The sequence below is a fragment of the Ascaphus truei genome, chromosome 8, assembly GCF_040206685.1.
Source record: "Ascaphus truei isolate aAscTru1 chromosome 8, aAscTru1.hap1, whole genome shotgun sequence".
Classification (NCBI taxonomy): Eukaryota; Metazoa; Chordata; class Amphibia; order Anura; family Ascaphidae; genus Ascaphus; species Ascaphus truei.
In genome coordinates this window covers 27,117,143-27,133,953 of record NC_134490.1, presented here as the reverse complement: position 1 = coordinate 27,133,953, position 16,811 = coordinate 27,117,143, and the positions used below count along the sequence as shown (strand labels likewise).

The window sequence follows — 16,811 nt, the reverse complement described above, 5'->3', positions numbered from 1 at the left end:
ACACACAAATGCCCCACGAGTGGTATTTTTATTTTACTGCAAATATAAAAATCCTTATATTTTTCTCTCATTTTGAAAGGTGTCAGCCTCCTAATTCTAACCTAAACCTAATAAATATACCACTTGGATCCTTTAAAGGTGCAGTGGGTTCTAATATAAGCAGCTGGGAAGAATGCACCAGGAAGGAATGTAGAACTGTGAGTTCTGTAAACATTCCCTACGTTTGGGATCCTGCTCTTCCATACAAGGACACAAGAGCAGTGTCAGCAAGGGGAGGGTATTTCAATAGGTTTCAGTCCATCCCAAAAGACAAAGCCAATGAATCTGCAGCTAACAGCCAGAGGAGGCATGCTTTGTACTGCTGCAAACTCATTGTATGGGTGTTCCCAGCTGTCACACCCCACCCCTTTAAACTAGAAGTGTTAGTGACCAGAAAAAAAGTCCCGCATTACAGGAACATCCCAAGCCCTGGGCTGTACGGAAAAAAAAAAGACAAATTAAAGCGAACACTTTCTGACATTTTTATTTGAAACGTAATCGCATCATGTCTACTAAACGCATCGTTATCACGGGCCCCGGACCCTGGGGATTCAGGCTGGTTGGAGGGAAAGATTTTGATCAGCCTTTAACTATTTCTAGGGTAAGGAAAACGTGCTTATGTGTTCATTACTTGGCGTGTGTTAGTCCAGATGCAACAGTGCAAACGGTTACTTGGGTAGGTGATGCTAGTTCAGGGGTAGCCAACTCCAGCCCTTAAGGGTCACCAACAGGTCAGGTTTCCAGGATAGCCCTGCTTCAGCACAGGTACCTCAATCAGTGGCTGTCTGAGCCACTGATTAAGCCACCTGTGCTGAAGCAGGGCTATCCTGAAAACCTGACCTGTCTGTGGAACTTGAGGGCTGAAGTTGGCTACCCCTGTACTAATTACAAAAAAAAAATGTATCAGCTGTGTTTTAAATCCTGACATCTTCTTTAGCGCACGTGTATTTTGTTTGTGATCTCTTTGTAGCGCTGCGTAGAATATTCTTTTAAAATGTATCTTGGTTACTTGCATTTACGTCTCTATAATCAGATTCACGTCGCCCTGTTTGGCAGAGATCACAATGATCTTAACCTTTTGATTATATTTCTATATCATTGCCAGCGCTGCAATTTTTGTTGCTGTGCAAACTACATTATTGCAACGTGCAGCAAAAAAACGTTAGAGACAATGTGTTGTTTAACCCCTTTGATGCCAGAGGGGCCAGTGACACCCCTTCCGGGATTTTTAAGGCGTCCTTTAATATCTAGCCCACACTCTTCCTGCAGGTGTTACTTACAGCACCTGGTGCCGCAAAGTTTGTTCTATCCAGTTTCCTTTAATACTAACTCTGCTTCCTTTTAATTAATAAAGCAACTCTGGTACTTGGGTAGTGCTACTGGAGATGTTCACAGCACCCTTATTGGGGCGTCTGAATTCAAGCAGCAGAACTGTACTGGTGTCACATCCCAGACCCAGCTGCTCTGATGCAATCTGAAACTCACCCACCTTCTCATGCCCTGTACCCTATGTTTCCACTTACCATTCATTATAGATTGCAAGCTCCTTGGGGCAGGTTCTCTTCTAACACATTGCAGGCCTATCCTACTTCTAACACAATGTAACAGTAACCTTGTCTGTAACTGTTACATAGACCCATAATCCTACAGTATATTATCTCTAACTGTCCATGAAATGTCTGTAAATTGAATGTATTACCACTGTTTATTAAATGCAACCATATATTGTCATCATCATCATTCTGTGCCTAGAACATGCTTGAAAGAGAGGTAACTCTCAATGTATTTCTTCCTGGTGACACATGTTATAAAGGAGACGCACAATGTAACCCAGTGCTGTGAGCTTTGCCAGGATTCTGCCCTAATGCAATAATAGTCTCAAAGCCTGTAATAGTGATAGCCCTTATCTAACTGGGATGCTTTAACGATGATGTACAGTTCCACGTAGGGCCAAACTGAAATAATGTCTTTAAGCCCTGGGGATGGCTGATAAAGTGCAGGTAATGGCTATCCCTTTATTCTTCAAGACCCAATCATGGTCTTAAAAAGTTTACTAAACATTATCGGTGATAGAAGTGACCATGTATTCCTACCAAATGTATTGTGTGCAATTTGCAAAGTTAAAGTGTGTTTTTGATTTGTGTAAAAAGCAGGGAGGGTTATCGGTGCTACAGTATATAGGCAATTTGTGTTGGCAGACGTGCTTATATGCAGTTTTATACTTTCTTTAATATAACTGTGTGTGTGTGTATATATTTATATTTTAAAGAGGGAGCAAAGTAGAAGCTGGTATGAAAGGTAAAAGGCACGGCCTCACTTAGCATGTATTTAAGCTGAAATGAGATGAAAGCACTTAGCCATGTAACACATCGTCTGCCATTCAATTGTGAACAGGGGAATCGATCAGGTAAAATATTTTTGTAAGTACAACATTTTAACCTCTTTGTCACCAGCAATGCAACTCCGATTCCTCTGACAGCGAAGGGGTTATTGGTGCCATATATATTGCAGGTGACTCCAATTGGCAGAACCTGATGCTCTGTACCCAGCGCACAAATTGACTAACACACAGGGATAACATACAGACACGGGCGCAAACTCAATGTTTGGAACGCTGCGAAAGTGTGCTGTGAAAAAGTTCTCGCATCGCTAGAAGTGAGTATCGGTGTGAAAAAGTGCACTTAGCTGCGTGTGCAATTGCAATGAACTCCGCAGGTTCCACTCCCACCGCCCACAGGTAGAAGAGCGCTACTCTGTATTAATGAAGCTGCTTTTGTTCTGAACCTCTGTCTTGTACTCCAAGCATACGCCTCCCATCTGCATCGCTCCAGGCTCTGTATAACAGCGTTGAGCGCTTTTTTTTTTCCCTTCTCCCTTCTACTAAACAAAGCTCTTGGGTGATATGCCTCATGTCATCAGTATAAAGACTTATTTTCTGGAGCCACAGGTCTTTGAAATGGAAAGTTATTGGGAACCAGGACATTTTTCACATTGTAATTGGAGGCGGTTGCTGTAATTCTTGGTGACTTTTGGTACTGTCCCTGTTACCTTGGTTAGTATTTTTAGACCCAGTTGATATATCATTAACTGTGCATGACTCAATTTCTCGCCGTATTAACCCTGCGGGTGCCCATAAGACATTTTCTGAATGCTGTGAGGGCCGCCACTCTTGGGGGCGAGTGACTTCATAACAGGAAGAAGGTGTGGTTTCCTTATAATAAGTGGAAGGAAGTGTAGCTTACACTTCATTACATGCAGTCATGCCAACCAAGTGTGACCAAGGAACTTGTAGTGTTAAAGAAGCAATCCAAGCAGGTGGGTTTATATCTGCATTTAATTTATTTTTTTACATAAGATTAAATGAATTAACCTCATTAATTTTGACTCTGGCGACCCCCTGCTTCCAGAGATACTTGCCTCCATAGGGTGTGGAGTTTAAATGCCTAGATCATGTCAGCCAATAGGAAGCTGCAAGGGATGACGTCACGGCTTCCTATTGACCTGCGGGACATTTAAACCGCCATTTCGTTAGGCCCACAAGCTCCCTGGCTGTAGAAATACCGGCACCCCCTATGGAGGTAAATATCTCTGGCCGCAGGGGGTCCCGGAGTTGAAATTAACATCGTTCAGGCCCTGAGCCCCCCCCCCTGCTTCAGTCCTGTAATAAAAATGTAAAAATTGTGCAATGCTACATATTTTGCTGCTTTAAGCATTGTATCTTATGATGCTTTAGGCCTCGTCCATAGTGCAAGATACGGAGCGAGATGCATACGTCGCACTACAAACAAATGTGTGTATTCCAAAGCGCATGGCCATAGTGAGCGTGAGCTTGCACATGCACGTGAGATACAAGGATACCAAAAGCAGAGGACAAACTTGTTTGCTATTGCAGTGAGACAGCCTGGTCATGTGAGCGGCTAACAGCCAATGAGAATTTAGTAAGCTATTCTGCCTGGATACTGTTAAAATGACTTTTTGTCAGTGGAGTTGTGCTTGCTGTGAGGAAATGGACAACCCAACTATTGAATATTTGATTTCTGAGGTTTACAAACGTGAACCTTTAATTCATACCATGACAGAAAAATCAGTGATAATTTATGGAGAGAAATTTCTTATGTATTGTCCATTACTTGTACGTAATTGTTAATTTAAAAAAAAAAAAATTGTAGTGTACAATGCTTATTTCAATGCATCACATTTTTATCATTTTTTTAGGCATGTTTTCATGCATGACATAGTGTGTGTGTGTTTGCAGAATACTTCTGTAAATTATATGGCATTATGTATTTTATTATTTGCTAAAGGCGCGTTCTCATGCATGACACTTCCTTGACACACCCCCTCACGTCATGACTGCGCCCTCCCCCTGCTCGCTTTCCAAAAACCTACAGTCCACATCGCCGGAGAGGCATGTTGCAACTACAACACACATCACTGCGAAATGCTCAAAGAACTAGATTGGTCATCACTAGAGTCTAGGCGCAAAGTTCACCTTTCCTGTCTCACCCTCAAATACTTTCTGGGCAAGCTACCCAGCTACCTGAACAAGCTCCTCACCCCTACCACATGCAGCACCTATCACCTGAGATCAGACTCCAAAAGACTATTCATGGTCCCAAGACTCAACAAAGTATCCGGACATTCCTCCTTCTCCTTCCGTGTACCCCAAAACTGGAACAACCTACCAGAGACTCTCACATCCACCACCAGTCTAAATTCTTTCAAATCTAAGGCTGTCTCACACTTTAATCTGGTCTGTAACTGTTTCATACGCTCATAATATATATTTTATTTAACTGTGCACGCAATGTCTTGTATATAATGTATACCTTGTTCATTTATGTAACTGTATTTGTAACCATGTATTATTTTGTTTTACTCTGTGCCCAGGACATACTTGAAAATGAGAGGTAACTCTCAATGTATTACTTCCTGGTAAAATATTTTATAAATAAATGTAGCACTGTAGCGCTCGCTTTCACTATGGACAAAGCGTTAATGACAATGCAATGGTATCAGTTTGTGTATGTACTGTATGTGAGAAAGCTATTAGTCATGAGTGCCTGGTAGACCCCAGGTCCACCCTAGGCTCCAGGACAGGAGGGACCACCTATAGGCTCAAGATAGATATATACACACACACACACACCTGGGATTGTTGCTTTAATTACTGTGTCACAATCCTTCTAAAGTCCATGCAGGTTGGGATAGAAAAACTTGGCTAATCGAATTGGTTAAAGCTTTAATTCCAGTTTGATGGTGTCACTGCCCTCACTTTGGAGGGACAGACAATTAGGTGAGGACAAGACAAGCAGAGGGTTCTGGGAGATTAAAAAGTCACCTTATAGTGTCTCTGATACAGAAACTTTTTTAAAAATTGTCAGTTATTACATGTAACTAAAAAAAATCGCTCTAAAAACTATCTTAACTCCTTTTTGTTTAATAAACGATCCTGCATAGTTGCTATCTGAAAAACGTCCCTAATATAAGATGACACACCTGCAATGCTTAGAGCGTTTTACTAGTATAAATGTGTGCACTTCAGTTTTCCCACGGATCATTTTCTCACATTTAATATTTACATAGGGGACCAAATACAGATTGTATTCACCATAGTGACTTCAGGTGACACATTCGGTATCAAGTGAACCTTCCAGTTAATTAATTTAATCTCTCATGTTATTTTCTATACAAATAATGTTTGTACACCGCTTTCAAGCATCAGGTTTAGTTGCAGAAGATGTCGCTTAGTGGTGTGAACACTGCCATTGAAGACGATGAATCCAATTCAGCGTTAAGTCTCCTTGTGATTTTGTGGGCAAGTCACTTTAGCTCCCTGTGTCTCAGATTAGATTGTAAGCTCTCCAGAACAGGGACCTATTGTGCACCCCATATCCTATGAATAACTCTGAAATAATATAATTTTTTGAAGTATGGCAAGGATAATTAATAATAAACCCTTATAAAAATGCTAACAAAATAATAAATCAGAACTGCTGCTGTAAAAACTCACCCTCCTGGCTCCCCAGCAGTTAGGTGTTTGGGTCAATTGGAGGACCGACATGTTGGTACTTTTAAAGAAATTCTTACAGTATCATTTTTATTATTGCTGCTTGCCCATTTCTTTGGGTAGTACGGTGTTGACAGGTTAAAAAATAAATGTTGGGGTCTCAATTATGGTTTCTAAAAACTGGCTACATGTTTTGGGGTACCAGATTTTGGAATACTGGGTCCCAAATTTTCTAAGCACTGGTAAACCTTAGATTACCTCGCAAAGAAAGTAAATGTATGATAGTTTGTTACAATCACATTTCTAGAGATAAAGTCCCGTGTTTACTAAATAGTGCTATGCCATAAGACGGTTATCACCAGAAGACACCTTACGAACTTGCTGTTTTATGGCATAGCACCACTTGGTAAATATTCCCCCAAATATAATACTTCTGTTAACCTCTTCTACAGTTAGGCGAATAATAAGCGGTCTAGGACATTTGTCCGCGGTCGTTTCGCTGCGACCAAATGACCGCCGGCGCTTCACGTTACTCACCCCGTTGCCACCGCCGGCCACTTCACCGCTACGGTAAGTGCTTACCCTCTACCCTAACCGTTAAAACCCTTAAATTAACCCACTACCTTAAACAGTAATAAAGGTTACGCTAGAAGCGTCCGGCAGCGGTTTGGCAGCGTCGGAGGGTCTGTCTGCGGACGAATGCCGGCGGTGATCTGGTCGCGGTGAAACAGTCATGACCAAATGTCCCATTCCGACTAATGGAGACTATACATCTACATCCAACCTTTTTTCTGCTGTTAGCCAAGTTTTGTACATATGAAAGTAGTGGCAATGTGCATACACACGGATGGAAATGCAGCACACAACGTAGGATTCAAACCTTTGTATTAAATCATTACAAGATTTGGTAACATTCCAGTTCACATGGGAACCTTCATCATGATTAAAGTTCTAATTGGCCCGAGGCCACAGGCTCCCAGGAGCACAGCCTTGGGTATTAAAAGGGCAGTCCTGCCTAGGATGTAAATGGACTAATAACTGTGGCATTATTGATAAGTTAAATGGAGCTGATTGACATCGTTATTAAAAAAAACAAAAAAAAAACAGCACAGGCATAGTAAACGTGCATTTGAGGGGTTTTACCATCTTTTGGCGATGAGGCCATTAGCCCGGCATCAACTTTGTTAGCTAAGCTCTGGTCCTGTGCAAACTAATTTATGAAGCCATTGGCGAACCAAATGTTATATTAGATAAACCATTGAATAGGCTTAACGGCTCCCCCCGGCCTCCCTAATTCAATGCGAACGAATGCAAACCTATCATATTCCAGACAGATTATGTCAATCGCTTTGAGCCGGACATGAGATGATATAAAGAGAATTAACCCTGTCGCTGACAGAGCTCTGCATTGCTGGCCCCCTCTGGCAGTGAAAGGGTTAAAAGCAACCTCGTACCCGACATATACAGAATTGAGTAGAGATAATTTGGTGGGTTTCAGATCCTAAGTATTTCTTTGCTTCGGTCTGCAGGGTTATTTTCTATTTTACGTTCCCCACTTGCTCTGATCAGTCCTGCATTGCCTGACACTGGAACTGAGTCACTATGTAAACAGTAAGAGGTGACACTGCTCTGCTAGCAGTGACAACCTGGAACTGTCAAAAAAGCAACTCTCTCAGTTTCTCTGTTGACTTTGTGACGTGTTTTGTGTTAACCCTACAAACTAAATGTCATGCAAAGACTGGTATGAATGTTCTCCTTGTGTGTTTATTAGGCTAAGGCCATACAGCCTTCGCTGGCGCGGAGGCTGTGACGTCACTGGCGTGAAGTGGGTGCGTTTAGTGTCCATGTTGGACGCGCCGTGGGGTGTGTGTCAAGGGGCGTCCCGGAGCTGGTTCGCCCTCATTGGGCGTGCCTGTATTTCTAGCAAGTTTAAAAGTCCTGGTTACGCTGGCCAATAGGAAGCCGCCCCGGATGACATCACAGCTTCTATTGGCCCACGCGATGCAGGACATTTAAACGCCGCCATTTCGATAGGCACACAGTTCCCTGGCTGCATAGATACCTGCACCGTTACGGAAGAACGTTTCTCTGGAAACAGGGGGTCCCCAGAGCTGAAATTAACAAGGTTCAGGTTTGGGGATCCCTGCTTCAATCCTGTAATAAAAAAAAAACAATAAATGAAACCTGTATTGCTGCTTTAACAATAAGGGATAGAACAACATGGCCAACAGAATCACATGAAGCATTAATTCCAGCGTGATGATGTCGCTGCCCTCACATGGGACAGAACCAACATAGTAACTATATAGTCCTTTAAACTAAAATTGCTTATAAATCAGTAAAAATAAATAAAAAAAATACTAAGAATAGCACTTGTAATCAGTCAATTTTTAATATATATTTAGGTCAACGTAGTTTAGGTCAGTAGTAAATTAGTAGTTGATTAACAGCATGGAAATAATCATCCAAATGACAGAAGATAGTGTTTTCCAGATATCCCTCACTACAACTAGCACAAACGTCACATCACTTCCCGTACCCGCTCACACAATTGGCACTTTCCAGATCTGAAAGCTGCCTTGTGGAAGTGCTATTTGTGGAAGTGATATAATCAATGTATTTGCACCTGTTGGATATTTGATTCCGGCAAACATTTGCCTGCATACTTTCCATTTTATTTATACTCTGAATTCCTAAGATTGCATGAGTTTGTAGGGGTATTAATAGTTTTAATATATTTTTAAAAATGGCGTTATGAATCAAAGTCTCCAAACCTGGGACTAAAAAATGCAGATTAATTAAAGATCCTATTGAAAGCAATATGACTTTTTTCCTTTCATAAATCTGTTTTATTTAATGCCAAAAAAATAAAAAGGCCATAGTTTTGCAGCTGTGAGGCTTTGATACATAACTCCCTTGTATGAGTGTTTTTTTGTTACATGTGAATATAAGAAAACAACTTTGAGATTAGAACTGGAACATGCGTCAGTTTAATGGGTTAAATAGCTGATTGACACCTTTAAAAAAAATGTATTTGAAAAAGTGTAAGTATCTTTAAATATATATATATATATATATATATATATATATATATATATATATATATATATATATATATATATATATTTTTATATATATACATATTGCATTGCAACTTTTCCATGGTGAACAAACTTTGGAGGGTACTGTGTAAACAAACATAAATACGGTAGATAAAATCGGCGGACCCACACAAATGCAAAACACACATTTTAAGTGTTCCTTTAAAGCTGCAGACCAAGCAATATCCTGTGTGTTTAAAAAAAAAAAAAAAAAAAATCAATTCTGTACTATGAGAAAATACTTGTAGCATTTTTTTTTAAACAATTCTGAATTACTTTTTTTTTATGGATTTTAATGTTACATAGTTACATAGTAGTTGAGGCTGAAAAAAGATGTACATCCATCAAGTTCAACCTATGCTAAATTTAGACAACAGATACTTTATCCTATATCTATACTTATTGATCCAGAGGAAGGCAAACAAAAACCCCAGTGTCATACCATCCAATGATATCTCATAAGGGGGAAAATAAATTCCTTCCTGACTCCAAGAATTGGCAATCGGATTAATCCCTGGATCAACATCCTTCTCATGCTTACTTATTTGGTATATCCCTGTATACCTTTCCTTTCTAAAAAGTATTGTATCTGCCATCACAGTCTCCATGCGTAATGAATTCCACATTTTAACTGCCCTTACTGTAAAGAACCCTTTCCTTTGTTGCTGGTGAAATCGCCTTTCCTCCAACCTTAAGGGATGACCCTGAGTCCTTTGTACTGCCCGTGGGATGAATAGTTCTTTTGAAAGCTCCTTATACTGTCCCCGGATATATTTGTATATAGTTATCATATCCCCTCTTAGACGCCTCTTTTCTAATGTAAATAAATCTAATTTAGCTAGCCTCTCCTCATAAGTTAGATTGTCTATCCCCTTTTTTAATTTGGTGGCTCTTCTCTGCACTCTCTCTAGTTTCGGAATGTCTTTTCTAAGGAGTGGTGCCCAAAATTGTACTCCACATTTAAGTTGTGGTGTTACTAATGCTTTGTAAAGGGGCATAATTATTTTTACTTCCCTTCCATCCATTGTCCGCAAGATAAGATCTGGTTTGCCTTTGCAGCTACTGCATGACTTTGGGCACTATTCCTAAGCCTGCTGTCTACAAGCACTCCTAAATCGTTCTCTTCAAGGATTCCCCCAATTTATTCCCATTTAATTTGTAAGTCGCCTCTAACGAGCATTTTGTGTTTCTATAGCAACCATTTACACAGTCATATCCCCTTCCTCTTCTGAAACAGGCTCTGGCACACCCCTTTTTGAGCCCTGCCCTTTCTCTAGCAGTGCACCAATTGTATCTAGTGACTGCGTGGTCACATGATCTTCCCCACAGAACTTTGCATCTTTGGTCCTCTTCTGCTGCACTGACAGCCATTTAGTGAACCCCCGAGCAGAATCTTTGTCAATCGATCACGGATCAATCGGCAACTTAGCTAATTACTTATCATTGTGTGGATTGTATTGATGCACATATTAAAGAGGGAGGGACGGGGACAGCAGCTTGCACTGCTGCTTTAAGGGTGATCCACTCTTGCTAAGGAAACAATTACACTGATAAGTTTAACCCGCCACATGGGACCGCCACTTGCATTTTCTGAATAAAAAAAAGTTTGCTAACCTTGTCTTTGTGGATAGATAATAATGAAATAATTAGATTAGTAAAGTCACACGTTGATGCTTTTTAATGGAATGAGACATCCGGCGGCAGAAAACACTTAACAACCCATTCACTTGAATAGGCCACGAGGGGTCTTCCAGCGGAATTTGTCTTCTAGCATCGCTTCGTAATTATCGCCCTGTATCGCTTATTACATGTATGAAGATTCCTCTCGTTGGTCCATTACAAAGAATCTCTCACAACGTCTTGACACATCTACACCTTTTTAGGAACAATGTCCCATACTTAAGCAGTGGTGCTGTGCCATAAGAATACACCTTACCGCCTATACAAGTGAATAAACTGTAAGGTGTCGTATAACAAAGACTGCTTAGTAAATATGGACCAACGTGGCATTTTGAAATCGCATTCGGCGTTGACAGGCCTGAAATATGTTCAAACATTACACATTTTTTCTATGAAAAGCCATATTTGTTTTTTAACCTCATGGCCCCAAAAATGCCTGACCTCACTCTCTGCTGATTCTGCCACTCGGAGATTTTTGACTTGCTACATGAGAGCGCTGGTTATTATTTTTGAAGAATGGATCATCGTTAGAAAATAAGTACGTTTTGTACAGATTTACACCTCTGATTTTGGCATGAGCCTATGCGGACACAGAAGAAATATATATATTTTTTGCATCTGCAGATCTTCTATTAAGATATTCAGCTGTGTTTATATGCAACATAACAGCCTGTGCAGATTATGCAGTGTGTATAAAGAAGTCATCACAAATAGTGCGCAAACACAATTTATCAATGTAAGAGATTCAAATGCTTATGAAATTGTTGCTGGTTTTTCCTGTGAAAAAATGTATTTAATTTAAAAAAAAAAAAAAAGTCTGTGTAATTGGCTTCTTTAGAAATATTCAGTCTGCCTTAAGTAACCGACTTAATTATTTGTATGTTGTGAGGATCATTGGATTTAAGCATAGCTGCTACTTACAGTATGTGTTTATCTGTTTGACTAATGATAGCACTATAATTACTTTGCAAACAGGCCAGAGGAATGCTAGCAATTTACCTGGGGCGTTGGGGAGCGGCAAACACTTATGACCAAAATATATGTGATACAGCTTGAAAAACCCATCCAGAGCATTCGCTTGCAATAGTTCAACGTTGCAAAAATATATTTTCAAATACGCCTACTTTTTATAGTGTCAATCAGCTTCATTGAATCTACTTAACATTCCACTGTCTTTAGTTCACTTTCGTCCTAGACAGGACTGCCTCTTTACCCAACAATGTCACCATCACGCCTTAACAAACAAAGCAGAAGACAATGCGGATTAAAACTGTATCGGACAAACGGTCTAATCGCAAAAGGTAAAGGCTGGAAAAAGCATTTGGTTACCAGCAAAACATCGAAACTTAAAAGTATTTAGAAATGTTTTTCAGGAGGTGACAACCGCCTCAATTTAACCCATGAAACATGTCGCTGTCACTCGTCTCCTTTGGTCCTGGAAGGGAGTGTCCCTACAAAATCCCCAATCAGTATGTTGAAGCGGCGTAGAATACATTTCTCGGGGTATTTACCTTCCACCAAACTGAATGTTCTCATCATATAGCACAGGGGAGAAAGTCTCCCGTCTGCTAAACGTGTGCAAGCAGCACATGGTAACCGACCTAAATCATCACAGGCAAAAAATCTGCGCTCAATGGGAATGTTATTGTATGATTAAATCGGGTTATAATTGCACTACTTTTGCAGTGTAGAGACATTGATACATAACTCCTTTCATCTTTTTAATTCAAGGAAGCCTTCATACTTTGATCTTATAATGTGTCTTTGAATTATACATTCTGATTAATCTACACCGTCTCTTACGACAAAATGCTATACTAGGTTTGTCTGTGTTCCATGCTTACACAGCTGTGTCTATATTCCTAGCTGTTTCATCTATCTATCTATATCCTGTGGAAGCTAGTATTACTGTTGGTGTGGTAATTCATAGTTAAGACCTTTTGGGAATACCTTTTTAATGGGGTATCTCTCCAAAGACAAAATGGAACAAAAGACTGTGGCATATTTTTATCAGGTTTAATGTAGCTGATTTGACACCTGTTTTTGTTTTTAAACGAGAGGCACAGTTGAGGTGTTTTTTAATATGTTGTAACTTGTAACCAAATGCTTTGTAAAAATTCTCCAATCTTGTTAACAACCCATATCCACTAAACGGTGGTGCTAAGCGATAGGACGCCTCCTGGCGCCAGAAGACACTTTGGGCTGTAAGGGATCTTCCAGCCCCGGAAGACATTGTGTGGGATAGCACTGCTTGGTAAAAATGGGTCAACGTCTTTGAAAACTCCCCCACGCCCCTTCCTCTCTATCCCGGCTTCTAACTGGATGTACTTGAAAAGTCTCCCATTGATCATATGGGACATTTGTAGCTATTTTCAAGACTTCTACAGTCAAGTTCTTGTAAGTGCTACTTATTCTTCCACTTGTCTTCAAGTACAGTACTCGGAGCTCCAGCTTTTGATGTAAATATAAAGTGAATCAAGCATTTAAGATGCTACAGTATGAGCTGTGGATTCAAAGGGCAGTTCCTCCAAAGACCAACGTGCTCCAATTGCAGTGGTGTGTTTTAGACTAGAGGTTAAATGTAGGTGACTAACACATTTTTTTTAAACTACAGGACAAGACTAAGTATTTTTAACTTTGACCATATCATGATAAACGAACAGTATGTTGTGTTTATTTTTATTTTTACAATCTTTATATAGACTGTGATGAAACTCTTTGTCTTCAAATCTACAGGTATATTGATTTTTGTTTTTTTAATTCGTGATGGCACCATAACTACTTTACAAACAGATAAATATAAGTATCTGATGAGCATGAATTGCGCGCCCCTTATGGAACAATGCCACGTGCACCAGTACAAACTTTATGTGAAACAAGGGGTCGCCTGGAGCGAAACTGTGGCACTTCAAGCTACAGGGACCCTCCAGTTTCCGAGATATTTAACAATTCTGAAATTGCCTTACAAAAATCAATATGGCCACTTGGGTCAGACCCACTCTGGAGGCCAATAGAAACCTGTGAGATGACATTGCTGCTTCCGATTGGGTGGCCTGCAGACATCTTTGTTTTTGCTTGTTTAGCCCCCCTCGACTAAGTAATGTAAGGGCTTAATGGGTTAGCCGGGTGGGATGTTGGATGACTGTGCAGAAGGGATTGCCACTCCCTTGCAGGTCTTGTAAACAGTGATGTCACTATAGGGAGTTAGAAGGGTATGTACAGTATATTTCCACCCAATGTTCTAGAAGCAGGTTCCTCTGAGTTCTGCAGAGGGCCTCGCCATGTGTCATGTAAATATGTATAAGGAAATAGATATGTCCCTGTTCGTTGTGTTCAGTTGAGGAACATGCCCTATATAGTTAGCGCCTATAGTAATGGCCCAAGATTGTTCTTATACGGAAAGAATTGCATGTTCTTAATAGGAGTTTACAGAGTAGTAGTTGCAGCGCATCAATCAGATCGGCCTCGTATGCATGGACAAAGTATGCAGGTCACAGGAAGGGGATACTGATCCCAGAAAGCAGAGTGAATTCCCAACAGGGGCTCAATAGAGAAGGGGCACAATTGATGTTATACAGGAGATGACAATCTGACCAATACTAAGGGAAACAAGCATAAGTACCTCCCCAGCATAGGGGTCAGAGCTACAAGAGTAAGAAGCACAGAGTAACCTTATGATTTCCCACCAGTTAGTAGGTGCAACGAGAAGTATGTCCTTGTAAGCGAGCCTTATAAATGGATGGGAATAAAGCTTTTTTTTGTACTATAAACGTTTCTGGCGCGAATCCTTATTCTATCGCATATCCACGCCTAGCTTGCACGGACCCTGCACCCTGACTAGGTATGAGAGACTGAGCATTGCCATGTATATAGTTTAACTTTTGATGCCTCTGATCTCAGGTCCTCAGGGATGGTCCACCTCTCCATGCCAATGGTTCTGCATCCTACGCTGGGTGGGCGGCCTTCTCTTGTGCAGCTTCAAAGGTGTGGAACTCGCTACCACCCGAGCTCAGGTGTATATCGACTTTACCACTGCTCCGGGCTCGGTGTAAGACTTACCTCTTCCTTCCGGCTTTTCCTAGCAAAAATAATTGTATATACTTTTAGTTTGTTCTTAAACTGACTGATTGTAAAGTATTGCAGTGCTCCCTTAAGTGGAGCTGTGATTTTTACTTAAAAATGAACTCAAGGTAAACTGCTTTAGTCGGGCAAAGAGGGTTACACTTGCAAGTACTAGCGACATGTACAAATGAACCGGCCCATCATAAATGTCCAGGACATACTAGAAAATGAGAGGTAACTCTCGATGTACTTTTTCCTGGCTAAATATTTTATAAATAAAAGCGCGCCATGGTTCAGCTCCAGGGGACCAACTCGTTCATATAAGATGATTTTTTTGATTTTTTTTTTTTTTTAAAGGAGGTTTTTGGGAAGGGTGGTTTCTGCTTTACCAAAAAAAAAACCTATTGATTTCCAGTTAAGTTTTTTTTCTCAACCCCCTGGACCTTAAGCTCTCCCGGACCTTATTTGTAAGAATCTGTGTAATTGATGATGTTGACACAGGTGCAGATTCTTTAAAAACCATTCATCCTTTTTTCTTTAGAAAGAAAGTGGGACTGAAATAAATCAAAAAAGTAGTTTGCAAATCGTAAACTACTAGTGGCACTTTTGGTTTATAAAAAGAATAGATGGCACTCCTTGGTACCATTATATGTGACTACAGTCCGAAAGTATAAAACTGTCCCTATAGTTAGATATGTTCAGTATTGCGTAATTCCCCATGTGCAATAGGATATGTTTATTTTAAGCAAGCCATTTAGAATATGTGCTGTATTCTATAGCAAAAGGCAGTAATGAAATCCACACTGCCATTCTCTTAAAGCGTTATTGTGCACCTTATTTAGACATGCTTCCTCACCCCGATGCTTGCTTATTCAAGTTGTATTTTTATCCTGGATGTTAAAGCAATGTATGCCTCATAGTTTCCTTTAACGAACTGGAAAATATCAGCTCATCCATCACTTTGTGACCCAGATCTCTGCCGTCTGCCGTTTAACATTAAAACTATACAGCCAATGTGGACCTGACTTACTGCAATCAAAGTTCCTATGACTCTGTGCTCCAGCCATTGCTGGGATCCGTATCCCCTTTCCGCTTGCTTCCCTAATCAACTCTATGTTGTCTTCTGGCCATATCCCACAGACCTGGAAAACTACTAGAGTTGTCTTCGTCTACAAAAGTCAGGACAAAAACATTGTCTCCAACTACTGTATAGAGCAATCTCCCAATAGTATCCAAAGTCATGTAAAAATGTGTCCACTCACAATTAAATGATTTACTACAGTATAACGAGACAAATTTCCTCTGCCATATCCAATTCCGGCTTCCAGCCAAACCACAGTAACTACCTTCTTAAAAGTTTGCAACGAGATACAGTGTGGCAGAGAGCCGGGACAACTTACTGGTGCAATATTCCTACATTTTGAAAAGGTTTTTGACGCCATTGACCATGTTATCTTGTTAAATAAGCTTTAGTGCTCTGGAATAGGGAACACTCTTTAAACTGGTCTCACTCCTACCTATCGGGTTGATCCCAAAATGTGTCTCCCTCAGGCTCTAATCCTAACCCCTTGGATATGACCTGTGGGGTCACGCAAGGCTCTGTTATGGTGCGCCTACTCTTTAATAAAGATTACAATCTATCTACAGCTTGTAAATCCACTTCAATGCACATGTATGCAGATGACAGAATCTTGTATGCACACAGCCCTAGCCTCTCTGACCTTGGACAGGTACGTCAATCTGATTTTTCAAGACATGAATACTGGATTTCCCAAAACAAACAGGTATATCCTGAAAACCTGACCTGTTGGGGGTGGAGGGTGGGGGGGGATTGAGGACTGGAGTTGAGCACCCTGCTCTAGGCCAGCGGTGCAGAAACTGGGGGGCGCGGAAGAATTTGCATGGGGGGCGCGGGCTGT

The 16,811-nt window shown here is 40.6% G+C and overlaps 1 protein-coding gene across 4 annotated transcripts in view; it reads left to right on the top strand.

The window, feature by feature from the left end:
- The first annotated feature begins 399 nt into the window (after positions 1–399).
- PDLIM1 (PDZ and LIM domain 1) overlaps positions 400–16,811 on the top strand; it is a 55,716-nt gene continuing 39,304 nt past the window's right edge. For 2 of the 4 annotated variants that reach the window (XM_075610934.1, XM_075610933.1), the window contains exon 1: positions 423–640. In XM_075610934.1, the coding sequence (XP_075467049.1) occupies positions 545–640 (96 nt within the window). In that variant the 5' untranslated portion in view covers positions 423–544. Of the gene's footprint in view, positions 641–16,811 lie in introns of all 4 variants that reach the window. The other 2 variants (XM_075610931.1, XM_075610932.1) reach the window with 2 other exon arrangements.